Raw genomic sequence first — 26,843 nt, forward strand, 5'->3', positions numbered from 1 at the left:
GCGGAAATAATATTTACTTAATGTACGTATTTCTATTTTATCATGACAGGTGAGGCCGAGCCTCACTCCCCTCCTCTGACCGCAAGTCACTGGAACGTGCGCACTCTTATGTGCACTCCTGTGTCGGAGATCACTCCTCGACTGAATAATTTATAACTGGACGAATCGTTTGGGACGTCACCCATAGAGAATGCGTTGCTTCTGGTTCCAACCAAATTAAGTCAATTCAGTCGCCATTTTCCGTGATATTTCCTCCGCCATGTTGAAAACCAGATGTCCTCTGTAAGCCGTGATTGGTCCATCTACACTTCTATGGCAACCGCCCTGTCCAATCAGGAGTGAGCAGAAGACAACACCCCTCCCACTGAAAGCGGGCTCAGGAGAATCTGTCAAACGCTTCAAATGTTTGACACTTTTAATAAAGCATCTGATTGGTCATTTTGTAAATTGAATAACTGGAACAACAGCAAAAAATATCATGAAAAGATTAGGATTAACAAGAAAACGTTCATAAAAGGTATCAGATCCAGAACGGTTCTTCTGACCAAAAGAATGACTGTTTATTTCTCTATAGACGTCTGTGGGGTTCTGGATTTGTGGGAAAGCTGGAACTTCCTATCTGTAACGCCAGGGGGCGCTTGAGTCCAGTTCTTTCCTGTCAATGAGGTCTGAGCAGACGCAGCGCCTGGCCTGACCGCTAGAGGTCAGTGTGGGATGTGTGTCTGGACGGTGTTGATGGTTGGAGTCTGGTGGACCACAGGGTCTGCTTAGCTTCCTAGTTTGGCCTGGAGGAAGAATCCTGTCGTTCAGCCGGGTCCCACTGGACAAAGGGCCCCAAAGAGCGTGTTCAGACGGCCTCGTTCCTCCCGGACCTTCAGCAGCTGTTAGCATCCGGATGAGCGCCGCTGTTGGCGGCTTCCGTCGAACACCGTCATGCCCAGACCCGGATGACCGCTGGGGCTGACTCGGGGCAGGTGAGCGCCCGCGGTTCAATTGGGTTCGGGTGGTTGACTAAAAGGCTATCATGTCGGGGCTAAACTCCCACAGCTAGCTTAGCTCGGCGCCCCCCCCCCCCCCCCCAGCCGCACACCGGGCCGTGTTAGCTGCGTTAGCCGCGAGTCCTGTGGGGGCACCTGCCACGGTCAGCGTGACAGCAGCCCCCCCGCGGCAGGAAACGCGACTTTTATTTCAGCGTCAGTCCAACATGTCCCCTGGAGACAGGAACGGAGGCTTTCCTTCAGGGTTCCGCCTGTTCCTGCCTCCCGCTCTATGGGGTCTCTTTGTTTTCCCCTCCCGAGTTTCCGCGTGCACAGGGGCGGTTCTAAGGTCATGTCAGGACTCAGCGCCCCCCCACGCAGCTGTGAGACACGTGAACCCGTCTGACATGGATTATTTGATCTAAACGAAAGTGCAGTGATGGTCACAGCTTCAGACTCACTTCTGCTCCTTTTAGCTCCTCCCCTCCAGCGGTGGTTCCAGCTGTGATGGCGTCCAACAGTGGAGCTGCAGGCGGGTTCTGCTGGAACCAGAGGCTGCTGGTCAAGCAAACACATTTATGCTGATGTAATCAGTTTTCTGCACAGCTGCATGTTTGCAGGAATATAGGAGATGGGGGGGGGGGGGGGGGGGGTAGGGGGGCACTGGAGTTGCTCCCCAAGTATAATAGTGTTTGTCAGGGGATAGCTAGATGCTAACCTAACCTAGTACTAACACCTGAGATTCCACTATTGGTACAACAACATCGTAGGACACATTCCTCCCTCTCAGTATGAATTAGTACTACTTCATATTCAGTCATATCAGACGAATGAATGTAACCCTCCACAAAAGACGGGGGGAGGGGGCTGTTCACGGATATGTAGACAGACATGTTTGTCTTGTGAGGAGCTAACATGGCTGCGATGAAAGAATAGAACATAAGAAGACCTTTTATGGTTAAACATTACATATCAGTTACAGTTATTTTTCAGTAAATACTGAGTTTGACTTTACTTGACTGCTTCATTTTGGCCCCGTGTGAGTTTGAGTTTGACCCCCCTGCTCTAGTACATAATAGAGTCTATACCTTGTGTATGAACTACAGACGGCTAAATACCAGGAGAGAGCCTGGATGTTTTAGCAAAAGGCTTTGGATCTGGCTATGGGGTACAGGCAGGTGGAAAAACGTCATCTCATGCTCTTTCAGCTCTATAATGTCTTTCAAAGTCTTATGGAGCTCTTGTTTTCTCCTCACCAGTTTGTATAAATGTATTGGAATGACGTTATCATTTTGTCGTCTTCTGTGGAACATCTGCAACCTTTAAACCTGGTTTAGTCGAATGTGGAGAGCCAGGGGTTTTTCTAAAAATGTGTGAGGTACCTGGGTCATCTTGTGTCAACCGAGGGGGGGGCTCTACTGACCGTTGACTGTATATGAGAACTGGACTGAGTGAGTGTGACATCACCCACAGAAAATGGTTAATTCCGGCTCCAACCAAATGAAGCCAATTCAGCTGCCATGTTTCTGCAATACAGACTTGCCATTTGGAGCCAGACGAAGTCAGTGAGCAGTGATTGGTCCGAGCCGGCCTGAGTCAACACTGACTTCTACAGGAGCCAGGGCAGTTCACTGGGTAGCCAGCAGAGGGCTCATTACAAAAGTCACTCACTACTCACTCAAATGTAAAACATCCTAACTTAATGGGGGTGTAACAACTCATTTTAACAATTTGATTCGTGTCATAATTCTGACCAAAAGTGGATCCAGATCCTCTTCATCCAAACTTCCAGCAGTGAGACTCAGACAGAAATTCCTGCTACTGAACAGTGAAGTTTTCCAGATTCTTGGATTTCTTCCAGATCATCAAGTATAAATGAAATCTGTGTCCAAACAAACAAGTAAACCAGAATGAATGTCAAATCCATTCACATGTTAGTTTCCTAAAGTTCACCACTGTTGTTTTTCCACATCCAAAGAATCCAAAGGGAACATTCTTAGAACATTCTAGACACTGGATGGTCACATGACTTTATTCAAAGTCTGTCCACACATTGGACTGGAATGATGGACTGATCAGTTCTTGATGATGTCATCATGAGTGTTGTCTGCTGTGATGCACTTAGTTCTTTTAACGTTATATTAAATTAACCTGCCACGTCTCAATCAGAATGGTATTTTCCAATATTGATTATTGATTAGGGCTGCACGATATGAGGAAAACTCGGGATTTGCAATATTAATGATCAATATTGCGATATGACTTGCGATTCATAAACAAACATCAAAACAACTAAATACATCATATCTATTTCACTGCAACAGTTTAATTTAAATGAGAGTCAACATAACTTCAATTATACTCCAAATGGCCCTCGTCTACGTAGGAGCCAAACATCTAACATAAAAAGACTCCATCTGATTGGTCAATGATGTAAAGGACTCCATCTGATTGGTCAGATGCATAAATGGATTTATTTGATTTGTTAAATAATTCAAGCTGACATAAGATTGTTTTAGTAAGGTATATATGTAGACATATTTTGCGATATGGATATTGTACAGCTTGATAAGGCGATAACGATAAATGTGCTATTTATTGTGCAGGCCTATTATGGATTGATCAAACTTAAAAAGGGTTTTAATAACTTAGGTTGTTTGGTTTCATTTAAATACCGCCTTGGCTCAGACAGATGGATGTGGTTGGATGGTAGGAATAAAAATGGATTCATTGAATGATTGTTACACCCTGTACTAAAGATAAAGGGAAATGTTTCTGCTGTTTCTACGTTTTACTCGGCGGTTCTGGTCGGGGCTGGGGGTGTTTGGCTTCCTGGGGAGGACAGAGGAGGTTTCCTGCCTGAGGCCGTGACATCTGACTGATCACACAGCACAAATGAGAGGGAGGGGGGCAGCAGATCATTTCCTGCTTCTTGGTATGAATGCTGCTCGTTTTGGCCGCCACACAAAGATTTGGACATGTGAGAGTCCAAAGTGGCAGATATGGCAGCGGTTCTGTTCACGCCGAGCTGAAGTCTGCTTTTAGCAGTGACGGGTCAACATAGGATGACCCGGACGGTTCTGTTGGTTGATCACAGATGCAGAAGTCACCCGGCGGGAGGGGGGCTGACTTCAGCAGGAGGGATCAGTTCACATCCAGCATTAGGAATGTCTGCAGATGCTTTTATTTTGAAATCCAAAGGCAGAGTTAAAGCAGAACCGTGTAGCTCAGTCACATCTTTCAGGCCCGGCTCCTCTTTGGTTCCTCAGGGTCCGGGGCTGCAGCTCCCCATGGCTGCTTATGATGAGGACATCCTGAAGAACCCTTTCTACGTGGCGTTGGCGAAGCAGAGACCAGACCTGTGCAGGCGAGCGGCAGAGCACCAGGGCGTGGTGAGTCCAGCTCCTGTTTCTCTTAAGGTGGACTGCCAATGCTTTAGTCTGACCTAGGGCTGCACGATATGAGGAAAACTTGCGATATGCGATATTAGTGATCAATATTGCGATAACGATAAATTTGCGGTAAATAAACAAATAGAAAAATAAACAAAAACATCATTCCCATTTCATTGCAACAGTTTAAAATTATACTCCAAATGACCCTCATCGACATAGGAGACAAACATCTAACATAATAGGCCTCCATCTGATTGGTCAACAATGGGAAGGCGTCCATCTGATTGGTCAAAGCATAAAGGGATTTATTCTATTGGTTAAATGTTTCAAGCTGCTAGAAGATTGTTTTAACACATTTTGGATTTGCGATTTATTGCGATATTCGCCGTCTTTTGCGATATGCATATTGCAGAGCTGGATATTGCGATAACGATAAATTTGCGGTATATTGTGCAGGCCTAGTCTGACCTGTCCTCCAGATTATTGGGCTGAACTCAGAACCAAACATCCTTCTGAGAACTTGAAGCTCAGGCGTGAGCCTGCAGCCCTGCTGCGCTGTCTGTCACACCTTAAAGTCCCTAATGTTTATTGCTGGTCACTTTGGGTCTGCTTCAGGAAGTCTTGAGTGTCAGTCATGATTTAAATCTGCTGCCTCTTCCTGTCACATGACTTTATTGGGTGATTTTGGACCGTCTGCACTCCTGAACCCATAAGAACCACTGTTCAATCACCAAACCTTTAGTTGATCATTTTATCAATAATCTCTGAAAGATTGTCATCAGTAAAGATGTAAATACTAAATAACTACTATTGATGTGATCGTATATTAATTCATAATATATGAATCATACATTAATAATGTTTTTATTTTCACTTCATACATTTTTCTTGCCTTATTATTTCTCATAGGTGGTTTCATATTTTCGCAATTGCTTTTATGATTCCACTTTACTGATATGAGGCTAAAGACAAACATGGAAAGGAATCTGATGGAAGGTGGCGAGGAGGCGGGGCTTCTGTGGTATTTTTAGTTAGGATCTGTCAAAGAGTGGCGATCAAGATTGGGTTTTTTATGGGCCATTTATTTAGCCTGTTTATTTTTGTGGCATATATGTTTTTAAAACAAATTCAATCAAAGGAAATCCCATATTTGATCTTTGGATGACTAATGAGCATTTTTTAAAATTCTCCTTTTATAACAGTCCAGTCCTGGATGCTGCAGGACTCTGATGCATTTACTTTGAAGACGCTAATGCAGGTCTTTTGCTTATGAGTTCTTCCACACGCATTCAAACGGAGTCCTGGCGGCCTCCAACCATCTGCTTCACCTTACCCTGCAATGACTGGGGGCTCCTGAAGGTGGCGCTCTGTGCTGTGTCTGCTCAGCCATCAGCTCCCCCATTAAATCCAAAACATTGTGTTGATTTAGGCGAGCTTTCAGGTGATCAGGATGTCTTTAAAGGGGATTGTCTTGGTAAATTGCAGGTCTTGGTTACAGCGTCCCGCTCCGCAGCAGGCTGGACGCTGTGCGGCTCATGAGGCGGGTCAGCTGTGTGCAGACCCACCTCGGGTTCTGAGCCCTCAGGACTCCACATGATTCTGGGTTTCAAACTCCTCCGTCTTTGCATTACAGCGTGAAAGTCCTCATCAGACACGGCTGGCTGACAGGCAGGGCTGCTGTGTTCTTGCTGTAATGCAGACTGAATCAGATTGGGGTTCGATAAGCCGCTCAAATCTGATTAGAGAAGCTCACATTTGCTCCCTGTGTGCCTGCAGGTCCTGGTTCCCTGCTGTGACAGTCTGAGCGTCAGCGGCAGCTCCGACTCGCACTTCGACAGCTATGTGCTGCAGCCTCTGGAGGACCGATACAAGACCGCCGATGGAAAGGTTTGTCAGACCGTCACGTGTTCTGGGAGCCGCACACATTCAGACTGCCTCTGTGGGGTCAAACAGGGACTCTTCTCCGTCTCATGTTGAAATGCACACACTTTGGCTTTATTGTCCCCTCCTGAAGGGTGTGGGGGGGCACGTTCACTCCAGAGGATAATGATGTTTCATTGTGATCATCCCCCCCTGCTTCATCTGTGTGATCCAGGAGGTCAGGATCCAGGACAGGCAGGTCCTGCTGGGATCCGGCTTCCCGGCTCCGTCTGTGGTCCCGATCCTGTTTGAGGAGACCTTCTACAATGACCAGGAGCAGAGCTACAGCATCCTGTGCATTTCCAGGCCCCTGGATGGGGAGCCCGGCGCCGCCGAGGTCAGCCCACCTCAGCCTTACTGCCTGAGGAGCCCGGAGGACGTCAGGGACTTCTTGGGTCGGCACGGCCAGAAACTGGACAAGTTTATCCACAGCTTCTGTCAGACCTTCAAGGAGCAGGAAAGGAAGGGAATCCGACACCACATAGTAGGAAAAGCTTAAAGATTGCTTAACACACATTTCCTCACGCTCCCAAAGAACAGATTTGGTTTCTTCTTGTGTCCTGCCAGGACTCTGTGAACGGCCTCTACGCTAAATGTCTTCAGTGTTTGCTGAGAGACTCTCGCCTGGTGAGTGAAGAAAACCTGCAGGAAGGCTGACACTCGCTTCACGGGTCTGTGGTCGTAGGAGGCCTAGTTTTACTTTGATGCCAGTAGCTGTTTCAGGTCTCACAGAGGAGCTCTAAAGATCCAGACATTCTGATCAGCTCCTGGTATATTCTCAAAGCCTTTCAGTGCTCTTTTAATGTTGACGGACATTTTTTAGCAACATTAAAACCTTTCTCATTTTCCAGACAGAGTTTCTGCAGAGCGGCAGGAGATCATTACAAATTCACCCTTGTGAATTTCTTAGTTGTGGGCGGGGCTGTTGGTGCAGGGTAAGCCCACCCCCAGTTCCCGTCAACCTCCCACTTACCCGTTCTTCTGCTAGTTTACAACAGTCCACGTTTCTTACAGTATTTTTTCATCCGTTCCTGATTCTCAGTGAGTGGAATGAAGAAATAACCTTTGTATTTTCAGAGTTTGGCCAGCGGTGCGACTTATTTGTGATTTTTTTTTTTTAAATGAAACATAAATAGGCTCAAATATTTCCCTTTAGCAGTTGTTTCCCACTAACGACCTATAGGGGGCACTGTATGTATCAGTATTTGCTGCTGACAGCTACGCAGAAGAAGACACTCTGTCCAAAACAAACACCATCATTTTCCTGGACTTTAGGATAATTTTCTTAATTGCATGGAGATATGATTATTTTTGTTTTTCTGTTTTCCTGCTTTGGACTAACATGGTTACGGCTAAAAGTGTCGTCGTTAAGACGCAGCCCTGCAGTATAGAAGGTAATGATCGCTGTAAGAGATGAATGATGTCATGAACCCAGAAATTACCCAGGTTTTAGTAAAACTCTTTAAAATAGATCAAGCGGATCTCTAAACGTCATCTTTTGATACGGAGGGGGATGCTTCAAAGAGAAAAAACTTCAACAGCCAGTGCTAATCAGAACATAATCCAATGTTCTCATTACTTCAATCAATCCTGAAATGTTCATATAGTGTTTTTCTCTGCATTTCTGGACCCAATTTCCCCACAAAAGGAATCCATTGACCACCAGGTTCTGTCTGTGATGGAAGAAATAGATGCCGGTCTAATAAACGCTGGGGGGGGGGCTACTATTGGGAGATGAACAGTATTCATTTTTTGGCTCCTGAACATGTTTAAAACACGATTTTCATCGAAGTGGGTTTTTATCATTTTCTGTAAAAACTGTCCATTACATAGTTTAGATTTTCTTGAAGTTTGTACTTTAAGTATTCCTGTCTGTTTTAGTGGATTCTTTTTTCGGTTACTGTAAATCACTAGCTGTGTGGAAACTGATTTTCATGACTTAACAAAATTGATTTTGGATGGGAATTCCAAAAATGAACCAATCATCAAAGCTAAATCCAATGGAGTCATGAACGCAGCAGTGCGGCTCACCGTGTGTCTCTAACGGCGGTGTGCTTGTTCAGCAACAGCGTGATGAGGCACGGCGGCGGTAGGGTCATGGTGTACACAGGGAAATGAGTTGGAATTCCCCAGCGGCTGTTGAGGGTCTGTTTTGCAGAAGTTGGTTTCCACAGAGAGAAAAGTTTCAAAATAAAGCTCTGACTGCTTCCTGTGTGATGCTCAGAACTTCACTTTCTGTCTGAAGTCGTTTTGAACTCATCTTCCATCCCAACAAATGGAAGTCATATGTATTTGTTTAGACAGTCAGGTCATCATCATGCGCATTAGTTTATGGATAATTCACTTTGTTTGGATGTGACAGCATGGAGGACACACACACCGGCGCTGCGCCTACCTTCTCCAGGCTTCAGCCCTCAAGCCACAGATTCAAAAGAGGAACTTTTAACAACAAAATGAGGAATTCTTCAGACTAAGGAACGTTTGGCTTGAGTTTGCTCAACCGTGAGAAATGACATTAGAGGAAGTCATGAACATCATTCGATTACAAAATAAGTCCCTAATACTGAATGGAGCCGTGTAAGAAATGGATTTTCGGCATGAAGCTCCGCCCCTTTCCCAACTCTCCTCGCACAGAAGCGTCTGGCACGTCTGCATCTGTACTTTCTGATCAGTTGTTGTCTTGTCCTCTGCGACTTGTGTGGCACAAGAGTATCCTGTGTTTTCATGTTGGGGGGGGGGGGGGGTCACATGCTTGCTGCTGGTTGAATTCCTGTAGATTTATTGCCGTCAATGTTTTCTCACAGAAACTTCTGGCTAAGCAGGAGCTTCAGATGACTCTCCTCAAACAGGCAGTGGAGGTGAGCTTCTGTATTTATGGATATAAATCCGCCCCCCTCCCTGAGCAGAAAAGAGTTTACCTTTGTTTTTTGCCTTCAGTGGTTTTCAGTTCCGCCAGAGCCTGATGTTAATGTTCCTCCTTCATCTCTGCAGATCTATGTTCATCATGGCATCCATGATCTAATCTTTAACCTGGTGGGAACCCTTGAAGCTGCTCAGGTGAGTGTGCCACGCCCCCCCACGCCTCCTCAGACTGACTTCTGCTTTGCTGGAACAGGAGGGGGGTCATGAAGCACGACTCCGAGGTCATGTTGGTTTTGCTCTTGGTGTCCCAGCTGACAGGATTGACTTCCATCTGCGTGTTCATGTGAACGTGTCTGGAAACTCCAGAAAGCCATGTTCCTTCATCTGGATTGGTGAAAAAAACGGGGAAATAACTAGAAGAGGCCTTGCCCCCCCCACCACTTCCATCCGTCAAACGGATTCACCCCACAATGCAGTTCAGTGCTCCGACTTTCAGCCTGTGTTCATGAAAACGTGGACAGCACATGAGAGCAGATTCCAGTAGTCAGTGTTGCTGGTTCAAACATGAGTCTGTGTGTGTTGGGGGGGGGGCAGATGATGATGACGGTAAATCTGTCAGTCACTCTTCATCTTCTTCATCATCACAGGACGCTGCCTTCAACAAAACCAGCAGGAGTCTGCAGGAGCTGCAGCAGAAGGAGCTGGGAGTCAAACCGGAGTTCAGGTCAGAGCTGCACTGCACAGCTGACAGCCGTCCTCCCCACCTCTGTGTGTGTGTGTGTGTGGGGAGGGGGGCTGCTCAGAAACCAGGGCTGTGACTAAAAGAGGCTTCCCTTGTTCATCTTGAGCTGCGTTCACACTGAAGGCCATTCACGTGACGTCAGTTTCAGTGTTAAGTCGATGTACAGACGTCATGGGAGCTCCTCCGGCATTCTTTGAGCCCCAGGCGCTGCATGGTGGCCTGGCAGCAGCGCGTTTCGTCCGGGCACCCAGCCCAGCAACAATTCAGACGCGCGGTGAACTTTGGCAAAGAATTTCCCCTGCGTCAGCCAATTGGGGACTCCGCTTTGGCCTTTGACGTGTTGATGTGTCCAAATCCACCATGGAGAGAAGCTGATCGTTCCCCTTCCTGAACGTTATATTTCCTCATTTGCATCAATACGATGATAAAAAAGGTTCTCTAATTGTATTTGTGTTTTTGTCTTTTTCCTTCTCGGCTTAAAGTCGTCTCACAGAGAGACGACCACAGTAGATGGTGAACTTCACCGTACTGACATGGAGGCGTGATTACTCATGCTGTTGTAGAGAAACAAAGGAACCTGAGCTCTAAACGTCATGTGTGTCTAGACATGAGAGGAACAGCTCATCAGGATCAGGCTAAAAACTTTGGGCAGTAGCTCAGACTCTACAGTTCAAGCAGAAAAACAGTCATGTACAAATGTCATCACCTCTGCTGGCCTCTAGAATCTTTCAGATGAAACAAATAAAAGTCTGTTTCAGTCAGTTCTTAGAGTGTCCCCCCACCCCAAACCTCCCTGACCCGTCCTCTGGGCCCCCTGTTTGCAGCATGAACCTGTCTCGTGCAAAGAGAGAGCTGAGTCAGCTCAACCAGCAGACGGCGCCGCTCCTGAAGCTGCTATGCCTGCGCAGGGTTGTGCTGACGGCCACGCAGACCCCCACATGCACAGGTCAGTGCAACCCCCCCCCCCCCAAGGCGTGACAATCAGGAAATATCCGTTAAACAACGAAGGAGCCACTTGACTACCTCTCCGTCTGCAGGCAGCATGGAGGCGGTGAGCGCCGACGACCTGCTCTCCGTCAGCTTGTACCTGCTGGTGAAGACGGAAATCCCAAACTGGTGAGTTTCCAGTCCCTCTGGTCTCTTTAGCTGTATCTGTCTGATCATCTGGAAGAATCTCCTGATCTCCTGAAAGTCTGTTTCAAATTTAAAGGCCTAACAGGCCCCTCCCCTTTGCAGCTTCTACCCCTTGGTCCTCTGCTCTGACCTTTGCCTCTTCATCTTGCTCACACCAGAGTCATCTTCCTTCAGTATTCTTTTCTCTGTTCTTCTTTCCATCCACTTTGTGATGAAACAGCTTGAATCTGCTTCCAATAATCTAGAAGTTTTGCTCTCTTTCCATCTGGTCTCTTCAACACTCAGGACCAGGACCAACTCCTCCTTTACGTCCTCCACTCCCATCTTTCCTTTTCTTTCTCTGTCTACTAACATGCCTTCCTCTCCTTTCTCCACCTCCGTCCAGCTTCCCTGAAGGTCAGAGCACTGTTGGTGGTTGCTGTTAACCTGTGCCACACCTGATCCAGTATCAAAGTTCTGTTTGTTATGCCGTGGCAGAACTCAAGACGAGCATACCAAAGCACTCAAATGTGTTTCCTTGTGGTTTTGATTCTGAGACACAGCTGGTTAAGTGTCTGATCAGATGTTACTGCACAAAGATAAAGTCCCAGTGGTGATAAGCTGACCTGCTGATGAAAACTCTGATCATTCCAGGATGGCCAACCTGAGCTACATTAGAAACTTTTGCTTCAGCAGCTCCAGCAAAGACGAGCTCAGCTACTATCTGAGCACTTTTGAGGCTGCAGTGGAGTACATCAACCTGGGGAAGCTGCAGGCCTCTGTGAGCGCACAAACAGACACACACACACACACACACACAGGCACGCACAACCAAACACACTCACACAACCCAACTCTAGCACGCAAACACACACACACACAGGCACGCACAACCCAACACACTCACACACACACAGGCACGCACAACCCAACACACACACACACACACACAGGCACGCACAACCCAACACACACACACAACTCACGCACGCACACACACACACAGGGACGCACTACCCAACACACTCACTCACACACAGGCACGCACAACCCAACACACTCACACACACACAGGCACGCACAACCCAACACACACACAACCCAACTCACGCACGCACACACACACACAGGCACGCACTACCCAACACACTCACTCACACACAGGCACGCACAACCCAACACACTCACACACACACAGGCACGCACAACCCAACACACACACAACCCAACTCACGCACGCACACACACACACACAGGCACGCACTACCCAACACACTCACTCACACACAGGCACGCACAACCCAACACACTCACACAGGCACGCACAACCCAACACACACACAAAACCCAACTCACGCACGCACACACACAACCCAACACACACACACCCCATCCCACGCACACACAACCCAACATACACACACACACGTACAACCCAACACACGCTCACAGACACGCACAACCCAACACATGCACGCACAACACAACTCACGCACACATAACCCAACACACGCACACACAACCCAACATACACACACACAGGTACAACCCAACACACGCACACAGACACACACAACCCAACACACACACACACAACCTAACACACACAAACACAACCCAAAAATACACACACACACATACGTACAACCCAACACACGCACACAGACACACACAACCCAACACACGCACACACAACCTAACACACACAAACACAACCCAACATACACACACACGCGTACAACCCAACACACGCACAACCCATCCAACACACACACAACCCAACACACAACCCAACATACACACAACCCATCCCACACACACAACTCAACACACGCACACAGACACGCACAAACCAACACACACACAACCCAACACACGCAAAACCCAACAAACACACACACAACCCAACATACACACACACACCACACTTGGGGCTGAGCTTCAGAGCTTCAATGGACTAATTTTCCCTCCAGGCTTCGGGTGAGCTCAGAGACAAGGCACTGTTCAAGGAACGGATGAGTCTGCTGGCTCAGAATTCAGCCACGCCCATCCACCTGCTGTTTGAGGTGAGCCGATACCAAGTAACCCACAGCCAGTTCAGCCTGAAAGATCATCACATGTGTGTGTTCTCATGGTGAGGTCATCATCATAAGAGCACCCCACTGTCCTCTGAGGCGGTTCACCGGGTCTACTAACCATCTATGTGTTTGTGTGTTAGCACATAGCCAATGGAAATGAATCCGAAGTGGAGCGTCTGCTGAGTGAGGGTGAAGCTGATGAAGATGTTAGGATGTGTCACCCCCTCTGCTCCTGTGACGTCTGTGACGCCCAGCTGTCTGGGTTAGTTCTGACCCAGCATCCTGTTCGTCCTCCATCTGCTTCAGCTCCTTACCTGGATGGAGTGTGCTGGACCTGGGGCCGTCTTCACGTGTTGTTCTTAGTGACGTGACGGTCACACTGCTGTGATGCTTGAAGGGTTAACAGCTATGCACTTGTATGAATTCCTGTTGAGGAGCTGCATTTAAAGCTGCTTTTACAGCATCCTTAACCAGGTCCAGATTGGGGCTCTCTGCTACTGTTAAGGTTGGGAGTTGACCGACAGTGTTTTACAGTTGTAATTCCGTCTTTATGGATTTGTTAACCCTTTAGCTTTAGCTCCAGTATCAAAGTGATTGCTGTAACTCTTCAGTCGTTTATGCAATCAGCATGAATCAGATGGTTCTGTTATGGAGAAAAATGGCTGTGCGCCATCATGCAACACACCAAGTGTTGCATGATGCTGCGCTTTTTATCAGCGACAGAATCAGCGGATTCACATTGATTGCATAGTTTAACGTGATTCTCATAGTCGAATGGTGACAGCAGGCCAAAGAGCGTGCCATTTAGGTGTCACTGGGAAGATCTCTGAAGTTAAATGGTTAATAAGCATGTTTGTGGGAGCGGGCTTTCCAGGTATCAAATTCCAACCTAATTCTGATGAAGTGCTCATCTTAAATCTGGTAAAAATCCAGATTGCTCTGGTGTCAGCCGCTGCCTGGTACAGCTCAGACACTGCAGAAAACTTACTCGTACTCTCCCTCAGGCGACTCAACAACCTGGCCATCGTCACGCCGTTCTCCAGAGATGACAGAGGATACACCCCCCTGCACGCCGCTGCCGCCTGTGGTGAGTTGCTGGACCAGCAAGAGCCGTTAAAGCCGCCGGCACGTCTTCTCTCTAACTCATGTTGCTGTTTCAGGCCAAGCCAAGCTCATTGACCTGCTGGTGCACAAAGGAGCCCAGGTGAACGCCACAGACTACCACGCCCTGACTCCACTGCACCTGGCCTGCCAGCGAGGACACCAGGGAGTCTCTGTGAGCACAGCCTGATGCTTCACACAGCCGGGCTTTGATGCACATATGATCCTTGACGCCTGCACTATTGGCTCCAATGCACCCTGAAGCTAATGTTCAGCCTATGAGCTGTGGTTGCTGACTCTGAGGGCAAAAGTATCCCATCCCTGCTGGGTTTATGGTTAGCCCATGTAAAGGAAGTTGACAGTCTGTTGTCCTAATGGTTCATTTGAACAGTGAGCGATTGAAAATCAAAAGAATCCAATTTAAAGAGTTTATATAAATGCACAATTAATCCCAAATTTATCGTTATCGCGATTTCAATCTGTGCAATATCCGTATTGCACAAGTCAGCAATAATTGTAAACTTTAAATGTGCTAAAACAATCTTATGGCAACTTCAACGATTTAAGGAATAGAATAATCTCTTTATGCATTTGACCTATCAGATGGAGTCCTTCCCATTGTTGACCAATCGGATGGAGCTTTTATGTTATATGTGGCCCTCCTAATTAGACCAGGGTCATTTCGAGAATAATTTCAGGTATTTTGACTCTTATTTAAATCAAACTTTTGCAGTGAAATTGAAGTGATTTAGTTGTATTGCTATTTGTTCATTTATTCCAAGTCATATCGATAGCGCAATATTGATCACTAATATCGCATATCGCGAGTTTTCCTCATATCAAGCAGCCCTACTATAAATGTCCTTGAGGGAAAAAAAGTCTTTGAACCCTCTTTCTGGAAAGATTTAGTACTTTGTGATGAAACCCTTATTATCAGCGCAGAGGTCAGAGGTTCCTGTAGTTGATGATCAGGTTTCTGCACATATCAGGAGGATCTCTGTTCCAGTCTTCTTTACTAATGACTTTTCAACCCTTCAGATTTGGTGGCTGTTGCTTAGCAACTCTGAGCTTCAGCTCTCTCCATAGGTTTTCCATAGGTTGAGGTCCAGAGACCGGCTGGGCCACTCCAGAACCTTGATATGCTTCTTTGTTCACTTGGATGTTTGCTTTGGGTCATCGTCATCTTGGAAGACCCAGCCATGACCCATGGTTGATGCTCTAGCTGAGGGAAAGAGGCTGTTCCCCAACACAATGCATGATCCCGGTCATCCTCTCCTTAACACAATGCAGTTGTCCTGTCCCATATGCAGAAAAACACTCCCATGGCATGATGCTACCACCCCCATGCTTCACAGTAGTAATGGTATTTTTGTGATGGTACTCATCATTCTTTTGCTTTCAAACACGGCGAGTGGAATTAAGAACAGAAAGTTCTATTCTGATTTCATATGACCACATGACCTCCTCCTATGACTACTGAACTCATCTCATCCTGGACTCATCCTGTCAATTATACGGCCCGCGGGCCATATTCATCCCGCCAGATGGGTTAATCCGGCCCACTCATGAAGAGTCATTATAAGGACGTTGACAAAATTTTTTAGTCCATTCCTAAAGCGAGTTATATTTTCAAGAAATAACCGAAATGTGCAATTCCGCCACTAGGGGGAGCAAAGGAATAGTAAAACAGGTGAAACAGTTTATCTGTGCACGTGTCAAAAGCGAAAGGCAGACAAGTTGGACCAAACATCCAAACCATTTTCTAATGGTGAACTAATGGAAAAATGCTGTTCCCATAAAAGCAGTCGACCTTTCAGTCTGGTCACGTGATGTCAGTCTGGTCACGTGATGTCAGTCTGGTCACTGATGTCAGTCTGATCACGTGATGTCAGTCTGGTCACTGATGTCAGTCTGATCACGTGATGTCAGTCTGGTCACATGATGTCAGTCTGCTCACATGATGTCAGTCTGCTCAGATGATGTCAGTCTGCTCAAATGATGTCAGTCTGCTCACTGATATCAGTCTGATCACGTGATGTCAGTCTGATCACGTGATGTCAGTCTGGTCACGAGATGTCAGTATGGTCACATGATGTCAGTCTGGTCACGTGATGTCAGTCTTATCACGTGATGTCAGTCTGCTCACTGATGTCAGTCTGATCACGTGATGTCAGTCTGGTCACGTGATGTCAGTCTGGTCACGTGATATCAGTCTGGTCACGTGATGTCAGTCTGGTCACATGATGTCAGTCTTATCACGTGATGTCAGTCTGCTCACTGATGTCAGTCTGATCACGTGATGTCAGTCTGGTCACGTGATGTCAGTCTGGTCACGTGATATCAGTCTGGTCACGTGATGTCAGTCTGGTCACATGATGTGAGTCTGCTCACTGGCGCTCTATCAAAGGTCAGGAAGAAGGCAGGTGTTGCCAAAAATTTCAGGCAGCGACCAGGAAAAGATTCTTGGACACTTCATTACTTTTTAATCACTTGAATGACAGTAAATGTGTTTCTGCTCAGGATTTGAATTCTGATATTGATGGACGGCTGAGGTTTCAGGAGAGAAAGGAGGTTAACTTCTTGTTATGTTCACGAATGTTTGTAAGTTTAACTTCGTTACATTTTTCATTGATTTACACATTTAGTTCTTTGATTTTGTCCTGTAACCCCTCTCTTGTGTTTATTTTCGGGATTGTCAGATGTAAAATATTCAGTCTGTATAGAATTAGATAAATCCTTTTAATGTGAAATACATTTTATTTTAGATCCATTGGCCCTTTGTGAATGAATGTGTAATAAGAAGTGTTTAGGCTGCTATGTCGGTTAAGTTTAGTTAGTTTTTTCTAAATGAGAAAATAAAACTACTGATAGCAAACTGACCATAGGTTATTTTGCTATTAGGTTACTGATCCGGCCCACTTGAGATCAGACAGGTTGAATGTGGCCCCCGAACCAAAATGAGTTTGACAACCCTGCTCTAAATGATCATTGCTAAACTGTAGACGAGTCTGGATATGTGCTGGTTTAAGGCAAGGCAAGGCAAGTTTATTTGTATAACACAATTCGTACACAAAGTAATTCAAGGTGCTTCACAAAACAGAAAAATGCATTAAAATCACAATACATCATAGAAATAATCAACGTAAAATTTACTTTAAAAGAAAAGAAAAAAATTGAAAATTGATTTAAAAATAAATGAAGGAAAGGAAAGAAAAGTGCAGATAGGACCTTTCAGTCATATACACGGCTAAACAGAAACGTTTTAAGTCTAGATTTGAACATGAACACAGAAGAGGCCTGTCTTACGCCTTCAGGGAGGCTGTTCCAGAATTTAGCTGCAGAACACTGAAACGCTGATTCCCCTTGTTTAGTTTTGACTCTGGGAATCAACAGGAGGCCGGTCCCTGAGGTCCTCAAAGTACGAGATGGTTCATATGGCACTAACATGTCAGAGATGTACTTTGGTGCGCGGCCATGGAGAGACTTGTACACAAGCAGAGCTGCTTTGAAGTCTACTCTTTGAGGTACAGGGAGCCAGTGCAAAGACCTGAGCACAGGACTAATGTGATCATACTTCCTGGTTCTGGTCAGGACTCGAGCAGCAGCATTCTGGATGTACTGAAGCTGTTTTACAGCTTGTTTGGAGAGGCCGGTGAGCAGGCCGTTACAGTAGTCTAACCTACTGGAGACAAATGCATGCAGGGGGATCTTCCGTGCCATGCATGACATCTTAGTGTGTTACAGTAACCTTGGAAACGGGGGTCCCAGCTCTTTCCAGAGAAAGTGATTCTGATTCTGATCATGGGTGAGAGAATACTTTTGGTAATATAGTGTACCATAAAAAAGCTAAATTGATTGGAGGGACAAATCCCAGGGGACATTTCTTGGGTTCATCCACCTGCTAATTAAAAAGCACACTGGGACAGCTTCCCACTCTGGCCAGCATCCTGTGGTTTGGCTCTTCCGCTTTGCATTCAGAGGAAAGAGACGAGCAAGTCTTGGGAAGCATGTAGTCAGTCAGGGACTCCGCCTTCTTTACTCACATTAGATTATTCCCTCTAACACAAGGGTGGAGGTGATGGAGAAGACCAGTTCCCGATGGGTCCAGGTTTAAAGAATGACCCTCTCTTTGCTTCAAAGCTGGACATCGGAGATCTTTATTATTGCTGCGTCAGTCTGAATATTTCCTAGATCCTCTCTGGTGTTGTTGCAGTTTAAGGAATGGCTTCCGAACACAGTCCTATAAGAATGAAAGAGCAGAACTCAGAGGCAGCAGTACAATGTGCAAAACACACTGCACCCACCCTAAAGCTCAGGCTAAGGAGTTGCATTCATGTCAGTGAAGATTCTTTTCTGGACCTGCATGGTCCTCCAGGAATGTTGAGGAGATGTTCTGATCGTTTTCTGACCTGTGTGTTCCCTTTGGTACAGCTGCTGCTGCTGCACTACAAGGCGAATGCTGACGCTCAAGACAACAGTGGCAACACGGCGCTGCACCTGGCCTGCATGTATGGGCACGAAGACGTACGTCAGTGTGGGACCTCCTCCTCAGACCACGGCTTCTCCTTCTGTGGGTCATCAGTATTTGTTTAACACCGTCGTCCCCCTGTGGTGTTGTTCCCGGCTGCAGTGTGTGAAGGCCTTGGTTTACTACGACGTACAGACATGCCACCTGGACTTGCAGAACGATAAAGGTGACACGGCGCTGCACCTGGCCGCACGCTGGGGTTATGAGGGAATCATCCTGGTTCTCCTGGAAAACGGGGCCAACACGCACATCCTCAACAAGAACAAGGAGTCCCCGCTGCAGTGCGCCCTCAACTCCAAGGTCAGCAGCAGAGCAGGCCGGCATACGTCCAGTTCAGTAATGAATGATTGACAGCAGGGATGTCGCCCAATGCTCTCAAAGAGGCAAAAATTAAATGATGAGTAATATTATGTGGAATTCTTCCAGAAATTGTTTCCAGTTTAGCCCAGATCAGTTTAAAAGTGAATTTCAGTCACCAACAAACTAGATGGAAGAGTTGTTAGTGTAATCCCCTCCCTGAGTGTGAGAGACACGAAGCTCTGAACCAGAATCTGGCTCTAGTACTGAGCAGATGCTGGACCGCACTGGAATAGAAGGTAAACAGTCCCTTGTTTCAAGAAAATGTGTCTTATTTTCTGTCTTTTAGGAAAAAATCTTCTCATCAAGAAAGTTTTTCAATAGCAAAATAATTTCAAATAAAGATTCTTGGTCAGAGCATTTTCTTACCACAGAGGCAGACATATTTGCTCATTTACAAATTCTGCCGACGGGGTAAGAGTTTTTGCCTTCTTTCTAAGGGGTCTGTTTTTGTTGCCTGTCAGTCCATCAGCAGCGTCAGGTGAGGTTTCTCATGGCGGGGTCTTTCCATGTTCTTCTCTGTTTTAGGTTCTCACGGTGCTGCAGTCCATTCAAAACGAGCATCAGCGCCTTGGTCTGGATGTAAGTGCACGCTCACAACTACATTCCGCTTGAAGTCCCATTCCCATCATCCTTTGGTCTATTTTCAAATCCTTCCCACTGATCTTTTAATGAGGAATTTTTCCATTTTTAGCCAGAATCAACAAACCACACATAGTTTCTGCAAAGAGGCAATATCTCGTTCGAGGTGTGAGCAGGACTGTTGGCACAGAGCAACCCCACCCCCCCTTCCCCTCCGTTTGGCAAAGTGGAGTGGAACAGGGAGCTTGTGGATCCCAGTGTATTTTCTATGTCACTAATACAATCTTTTTAGGCTTACTGTCCATCTCCCCGGCGTTCATTAGAGACCGGCATCCATTGGAAAGCGGCACAGACAGAACCTGGTGGTTAATGGGACATTTCTCTTTGAAGCATCAGCCTCCGTATCAAAAGTCCTCTTGGTTTTCATGAGGATCTCTTTCCTGGAGACACGGCCACCTTTCAGTCTTGGATCAATAATTCAGGTTCAAACCAGTTCTTCTAATTTGTGGCTGGTTTTCTTTGCCCCTCCACCAGGAAACCGTTATTCCTCAGTATCATCCATCTGCTCTGTTCTCAGAAAGTTTAGGATGCAGCCCAGAATGTGGAGCAGATTCCTCACAGAATGTTCTTTGGCGAACGCCAGCGTACATGGTTTACATGGAATGAGCGTTTCTTGGTTTGAGAAACCACAGACACCCAGCATCTGGGGGGGTCACTGTTAGACACTAAAGCAAGGGTGCTCATTGCGTCGATCGCGATCGACCGGTCGATCTTCAAGGACATGAGGGTAGATCGCAGGCCAGCAAAGATAAATTTAAAAAAAATTTACTTCTTAAAAATCCACCAGCCAATCAAAATCCTCACCGAGAAGTATGGAATTCTATTGACATGCAGAATGGCCAATCGGACATCCTCTGATACATACGTCCCTGCACATGCATGTTTAAATTCACTGAGCGCAAATTCTGTCTGCCATCAGAAATTCGCTTTCTGCCCCGCGGCACATTAAGTCCCCGACAGAAGAACACTCCGGACAACAGAGTGTTTATTGAAGACGCCCCGCGTGTCTCTTCCTGCTATCAGCTCTGCAGTTCTCGCCCGATAAATACGAGCTCATTAAGGAAGCGCTGTTTTCCTGTGGTTACGGAGCCAGCAGCGCCTTTGAAATCCCCCCCATTGCACGGTTTACAACAGAGCATGACATACGATGGTCGCTGCTTTCTGTCTTAAAACGGATCTGTTAACACAAAAGTATCTAGATAATAACGTTCAAATAAACATGTAACTAATAAATGTAACTGACAAACATTTACTAGTAGTATTTTTTATGGAGAGAGAGAGAGAGAAAGGTAGATCTTCAAGACATTGTCGATTCAAAAGTAGCTCACACGCCAAAAAAGTGTGAGCACCCCTGCACTAAAGCATCAAACCCCTGTTAGACCTGCCGTTTTTTGGAGATTGCCGTCAATTAGATTTCAGCAGCTATTGGAAAATATATTGTAATTTTCCTGTGTCCTCTATCATAAGAAAAATGCAACAAAAACATGTTAAAAACACAAAAGCACCATTTTCATCAAAGCTGCAAACATCACGTATGGGATATGACTGGTGTCACGCTGATGCACAGCTCTCCAGGTTCAGATGTCAGATTCCTGCATCAGTTCAGGCAGCAGCTCACTCGCTCTTCTGCCGATGAATTAAGGCGTTCCACGATGGGGGACAGGGGTGTTCTTCTGAGGTTGCTATTTGTTTGATGACCCAGTCCCCCCCCCCCAGTCTCGCAGTTACTCCCCCCTGGCCTCAGACTGCAGCAGCCGGCGCTCCTCCGTCTCCAGCACGTCGTCTCTGGGGTCAGAGGTCAAACCAGAGACTGAGCGCGTCAGTCACAGAGAGGTGGGCCACAGACACCCCCCCCCCCCCCCCACACACACACACACACACACTTCCTGTTTGGATTTCCGATCCACAGCCTGTTTGACGTTTGTGTCACAGATGGAGAAGCTGCTGCTGGCCATCGCTGATGGGGACGTGGAGATGGTGAGTCCCCGCCCCGGTCTGGTACCAGCACGCCCTCCCTGAAACAAAAGGCAAAGTTCTCAGCGGCTGGATGTGTTTCAGGTGCGCTACCTGCTGGAATGGGCAGATGAGGAAGAGGAGGATCAGCTGCTGCAGGGTGAGGCACCACTCTGCCACCCGCTGTGTCAGTGCCCGACCTGCGCTCCTTCTCAGAGGGTCAGTGGTTGCCATGGTGGTCGGGGAGGGGGCGGGGCTTCAATAGCCATAACTGCCATAACATTGGTTGTTGAACATTATAAAGATCCAGAACCAGTATTTATCTCAGGACCACCACCCTCACACACACACACACACACACATGTATGTTCTAAAAAGCGTGAAGCAAGTATACTCTTTGATTGCTTGATTTAATTTGATTGCTTGCTTTAGTCATGTAGGGTCCACCAAAATGCTGCGTAAAAGTTCAACAGATCATGAAATCCAGTGTCATTGTTCAAGGACAGAACAGATGAGCAACCAGTCTCTGATTCAGAGTAAAGTGTGTGTGTCCGTTTTCATGCTTCTTCATTCATTCAGTGGGTTACTATCTAGTCATGTATGTTGTAGAAGCTTTTTAATGCTTTTTTTCAGCTTCAAAGAAATGAGTAAAAGCTTCACAGATCCATGACCTACTTATAGGCATATAGAATATATCCATGTCAATCATTTACAACACATAGATTGGATCATTTTATATCATCTGAGACAGTGGATACAGTCTATTTATTAAAGTCTTCAGAAACCAGAACATGTGAGATGATGGGTTCCACTGTTATTTTTTGTCTTTCCACTTCTTTAGTTACAAACTTTTTAACGTTGATGCACAGTGTCGGGCTTTTCTCCTCCGTATGTTGCCTCTGCAGCTGTCGGTGCAGCAGGCAGGAGCTCTGGGCGTCAACAGCTGCAATGCCGATGGCTTCACGCCGCTGCATGTTGCTGCCCTGCATGGCCACTCGGCCTTAGCCGGCCTGCTCATTCGCCGTGGCGCCAACATCAACGCCCGCACCAACCAGAGCGCCACACCGCTTCACCTCGCCAGCCAGAACGGTCACCATCAGGTACGCTCATTCTTCAAAATCTTTTTCAATCTGACTAACAAGCAGACTCAAACAGGACCTAGTTTCTGCAGAGCAGCAGGAGTTTGTTAGAAATTCCCCTCTGAGTTTTGAGTTTTTGTCCACTAGCTGTATGTGAGAGCTCTCTGTTTACATGATCTTAACATCTTAAAACACTAGTGTGCCGTGGTCAAGTGTGCCGTGAGAAATTGCCCTCATTAATTGATCTAAAAGCAATTACCATCTCCAGGAAATCAGCTCTTTGTTCATCCAAACAAGCCCTGATTAAACACTGAGGAGTTAGGAATATGAAAGATCATAAAATTATTTTTTCTTTGTGTTTATATGATTCTATTAAAGACATTTTGATAAGAATAACGGGGTACCGTTAGCTATAACTGTGTAAGGAAAAGTCCCGTCCCTTTAACTGTCTCCGCCAATCATTCTTGAAGGCTTAATCACATGTCATCAGTCTGACCAATCAGAAGTGGTTAAAGTATTCACTTCCTTGTTTCGATTTAGCTCATAAAGTATCTCTGTTCTAACAAAAATACCAGCTAAAGCTCGTCTTTAGCGGTGTAGCTTTCCACAGAATCTGGTATCAGACTGGAACAAGTGAACAAAACAAGGAAGCTCAAAGACACTGGTCTTTCTGCGGTCGGCGGATTATCGGCACTACATCTCCCATGATGCATTAAAGTGACCGTCTTAGCGCACAATGAGTCTCTCCTCTTAACGTCTCAAAACAACGAACACACATCAAACAGTTTTTGAATCTTTTGACTTAATTTTTAATACATCTTTTAGAAAAAAACAGCTGCAGCTTCCAGCTTTTTCTGCAACAATTATCACAAAAATGCATGTGAGATTGCAGAGCGGCTGTAGATCAATACAGACTGAGCTTTTTCTTTTTTTCTTTATTTATCTATTTTTTAGATGCTGGTGTGCCGTGGGATTTTTGTCAAGGTTAAAGTGTGCCGTGGCTCAAAAAAGGTTGAAAAACACTGATTTAAGACACTCCTGCATTTCCTGTCCTCGGAGACATTTCACTCATGCTCCCCCAGAGCTACACATGTGACCTCAAGTTTTCTGTCATGACATTGCTTCTGATTCAAACAGGGATTTAGAGACTCTGGTATTAGCAGACAGGTTTCTTGTCAGACGTCGTCCCTTTGCTCATGTGGGGCCAACGCAGCCTGACGGTGGGCTCATCTGTCAACGTTAGTCAGTTTCTGCTCAAAGAGGGGGAAGAGTTTGAAATCATTGAGCTCCAGTCCTCCTGACTCCACCTTCACCATGATCACCAGCCAATCCAATCAGAACAAAGACGGCTGCTTTCAGAACAATGTGGGCGTTTTGCACCAGCCAAAGCGGCTGTCAGACAGGAAGTTCACATTCCTGTTTGTTCTCACAGGTGGTCCGGCTTCTGCTGGAGTGTAATGCCAAGCTGAACAAGAAGGACTGCCACGGAAACACGCCTCTCATGCACGCGTGCCTGTCTGGACACCTGGAGACGGTCAGCATGCTGCTGCAGGTAGGCGCTCCGAGGGGGCGGGGCAACGTTGAAAGCCCAGCGTGTTCTGAAGTGAAGCTTAACGTGTGCGCAGAGCAAAGCCATGGTAGACACAACCAACCTGCAAGGAAACACTGCCCTCCACGAGGCGGTGCAGGGGGGGCACCTGGGACTCGTGGAGCTGCTGCTTAGGGGGGGCGCCTCCCCAGGCATCAGGAACAGACGGCAGAGGACCCCGCTGGACTGTGCCTACGAGCTCGGGGGAAAGGTGCGTGCCCTCTGTTAACGGCTGCAGCGGTTTGGGGGGGGGGTTCTGACGTGTCCGTTCTGCAGAACACGGAGATCCTGAGAGCGCTGCAGAGGGCTTCCGGACTCCCCACTGATGCCGAACCCCTCAAGCTTCTGTCTGTCCCCAGAGGAACCCTGGGTAACTAACACACCGGTTTGGTCTTCGTCTTCTGTAGTCTGTAAGGTAACGACCCCTCCCTCCGCAGCCCACTCCTTTGTGCAGCATTTGAGGCTGCAGGATAACGGCAGGAAGCAGAAGCCGCCCCCCCCAGTAAACAGGTAGGTGTGAGAGGGCCTTCTGGTTGGAGCTGCCTCCGCCCGTTAACGTGTGGCCGTGCTGTGATTCAGGATACAGCAGATGAGGAAAGGTTGGAGTGGACCCCCTCCCAGGAGTTCACCGCCCTTTTCCCAGGTACATCCGTCATCCTCCTCCTTCTTTCAGGAAGGGGCTGGGGGGTAGAGTTTCTAAAATTTCTCCTTCATTCAGAGTAATGACTGTGGTAACAATGAGAGGCCTCCAGAGCGGGTTAAACAAAAAGAACAAAACAAAACAGTCTCAGTTTTTTAAGGTGAACTTTCTTTATTACTTTTTTCCTTAACTCCAAAAACGGCAACTGACCACGCGTGTATGCGCTCCACACACCAATACACTCCCCCCCCCCCTCCTGCAGCGTGCAAGATCAGGCACACTGATTTCAGCACACACACACACATCCACAACACACACAACACATGCTTTTCTCCATTCTTCCACAAGTCTGATCACAATTGCAGACAAAGGCAGGTGTAAGTATTCAGTTCATCCCGATTGCGTGTGTGAAATGTTTTGGCGTCCGGGCACCCATACCCATTCAATTCAATTTTATTTGTAAAGCCCAGAATCACTACAACAGTCGTCTCCATGGGCTGTGTGCAGATAGATGTAGGGTAAAACATAAAATCAAAAGGATCATGAACACCCACAATTCAATAGAAAGATTCTAAACTGAACTTACTAAACTCTGAGTAGTAACTTTACAGATTTATGTTTAATGGTGCGGTGGGGAAGCTTGAATTGTCTTTCTCGTGTGGGTGGTTGGGGGACCTCGGCTACCAGTTCAATTCAATTATGTTATTTTTCTTTTTCCAAATAATCCCTTCTTATTAAATCTTCTTTTCTTTCAAGATTTATTACAAATCATAAAAATATATGTTTAATCGTCTTGAGTAGACTGCTGATGATGTGTCTAATGGCTCCACCCACTCTGAAGTGACCCCACCCTTTGCTTCTGAAGGAGGATCCAGGCAGACGGAGGCTGAGGCGGGGGGAGACGATGGAGATCAGCAGCCCCTCTCGTCGAGGAGATCGCCCCCTGGCCCGCTGTCACACCCTGGATTCTGCCGTGCCCCCACCGGAGCCAACCGAGGCCCCTCCCACTCCAGGCTCCACAGAGGGCAGTGACCTGAAGGATGAATCCCACCCCCCAGCATCAGTGGAGGGCCTCCGCTAGCACAGGCTCAGAGCTCTGGAAACATGATGGCCCCACCCCTCTGAAAGGTTACACAGCTCCCCCATTGGTTGATCCTTTACCATGCCCCCCAACTCACCATACGAGGAGCACTGCACCCGACATAACATGGAGTCATAATGCCCCTTCCCCTTGACTCACACACTCCTCAACTCTTTACCTGAGTTTGCTGAACCTGCCCTCAGTTTGTGGCTCTGCCCTCAAAGCTGCTGCATGGATGTTCTAATGTTTCAGACTCAAATGAATGAAGATGAATAAATTAGTTTACAGAGAAAAAGGGATGATAACAAACTTGAACTTTAGTTGGATATCGGCTGCTTGTAACACCAAGGCTGGCCTGTGGGGGGCGGTGTTGTGCTATCGTCAGAGCACCTGCATAGACGTCCTCTGAGCTGTTTGTTTCCAGAACAGAACCCGTCTCCTCTGCTCCGACTGTTCCAGTACTCTGCAATCCTAAAAGGATTTTAAACATCTTCACCATAACACCAATAGAACCGTAATGGTCTGCAGTCTTTGAATGCAGCATTGGGGAGGGTCAGCGCCCAGATAACTAAACCTGAGAGAAACGAAGCAGATGTTTGGTACAGGTGAGACGTAAACCTCACTGACGCACTCATTCATAGATGGGGTGAGCTCAGCGGCGCCCTCTAGGGTTCATCATAGAAGCACCATGCGAATCACACTTTTTTAATATGCAGGTAGAAAGTACAAAATTGTAAATGTGCCTTATTTAACTCTCTTACACAATAAATTTGTTAATTTAAAACAA

The 26,843-nt window shown here is 46.7% G+C and overlaps 1 protein-coding gene across 3 annotated transcripts; it reads left to right on the forward strand.

Annotated features, from left to right (window-relative positions):
- The first annotated feature begins 699 nt into the window (after nucleotides 1-699).
- Nucleotides 700-26,843, forward strand: ankrd27 (ankyrin repeat domain 27). 3 transcript variants are annotated; one of them, XM_023955531.1, is made up of 29 exons: nucleotides 700-974; nucleotides 4,247-4,369; nucleotides 6,149-6,259; nucleotides 6,468-6,776; nucleotides 6,860-6,919; nucleotides 9,097-9,150; nucleotides 9,284-9,349; nucleotides 9,802-9,878; nucleotides 10,721-10,842; nucleotides 10,934-11,012; nucleotides 11,664-11,790; nucleotides 12,983-13,075; nucleotides 13,228-13,349; nucleotides 14,092-14,174; nucleotides 14,248-14,363; nucleotides 16,709-16,789; nucleotides 18,620-18,712; nucleotides 18,819-19,016; nucleotides 19,602-19,655; nucleotides 21,432-21,548; nucleotides 21,648-21,692; nucleotides 21,774-21,887; nucleotides 22,574-22,768; nucleotides 24,180-24,299; nucleotides 24,373-24,546; nucleotides 24,612-24,705; nucleotides 24,773-24,845; nucleotides 24,915-24,978; nucleotides 25,841-26,843. In XM_023955531.1, the coding sequence occupies exons 1-29, from the start codon at nucleotides 948-950 to the stop codon at nucleotides 26,054-26,056; spliced, it is 3,207 nt and encodes a 1,068-aa protein (XP_023811299.1). In that variant the 5' UTR covers nucleotides 700-947; the 3' UTR covers nucleotides 26,057-26,843. The 3 variants fall into 3 exon arrangements, with proteins under 3 accessions (XP_023811299.1, XP_020557169.1, XP_023811300.1); XM_020701510.2 differs by lacking the exon at nucleotides 21,432-21,548; XM_023955532.1 differs by lacking the exon at nucleotides 16,709-16,789.

Source organism: Oryzias latipes, chromosome 6 (genome assembly GCF_002234675.1).
Source record: "Oryzias latipes chromosome 6, ASM223467v1".
In the NCBI taxonomy this organism is placed as follows: domain Eukaryota; kingdom Metazoa; phylum Chordata; class Actinopteri; order Beloniformes; family Adrianichthyidae; genus Oryzias; species Oryzias latipes.

Bases quoted from the DNA above. Each gene is read 5' to 3' on its own strand.
- ankrd27 (XM_023955531.1), top strand. From the start codon at position 948: ATGACCGCTGGGGCTGACTCGGGGCAG. The intron at 14,175-14,247 runs GTGAGTTGCTGG...TTGCTGTTTCAG, and splicing joins GCACGCCGCTGCCGCCTGTG to GCCAAGCCAAGCTCATTGAC. The intron at 22,769-24,179 runs GTACGCTCATTC...TTGTTCTCACAG, and splicing joins GCCAGAACGGTCACCATCAG to GTGGTCCGGCTTCTGCTGGA.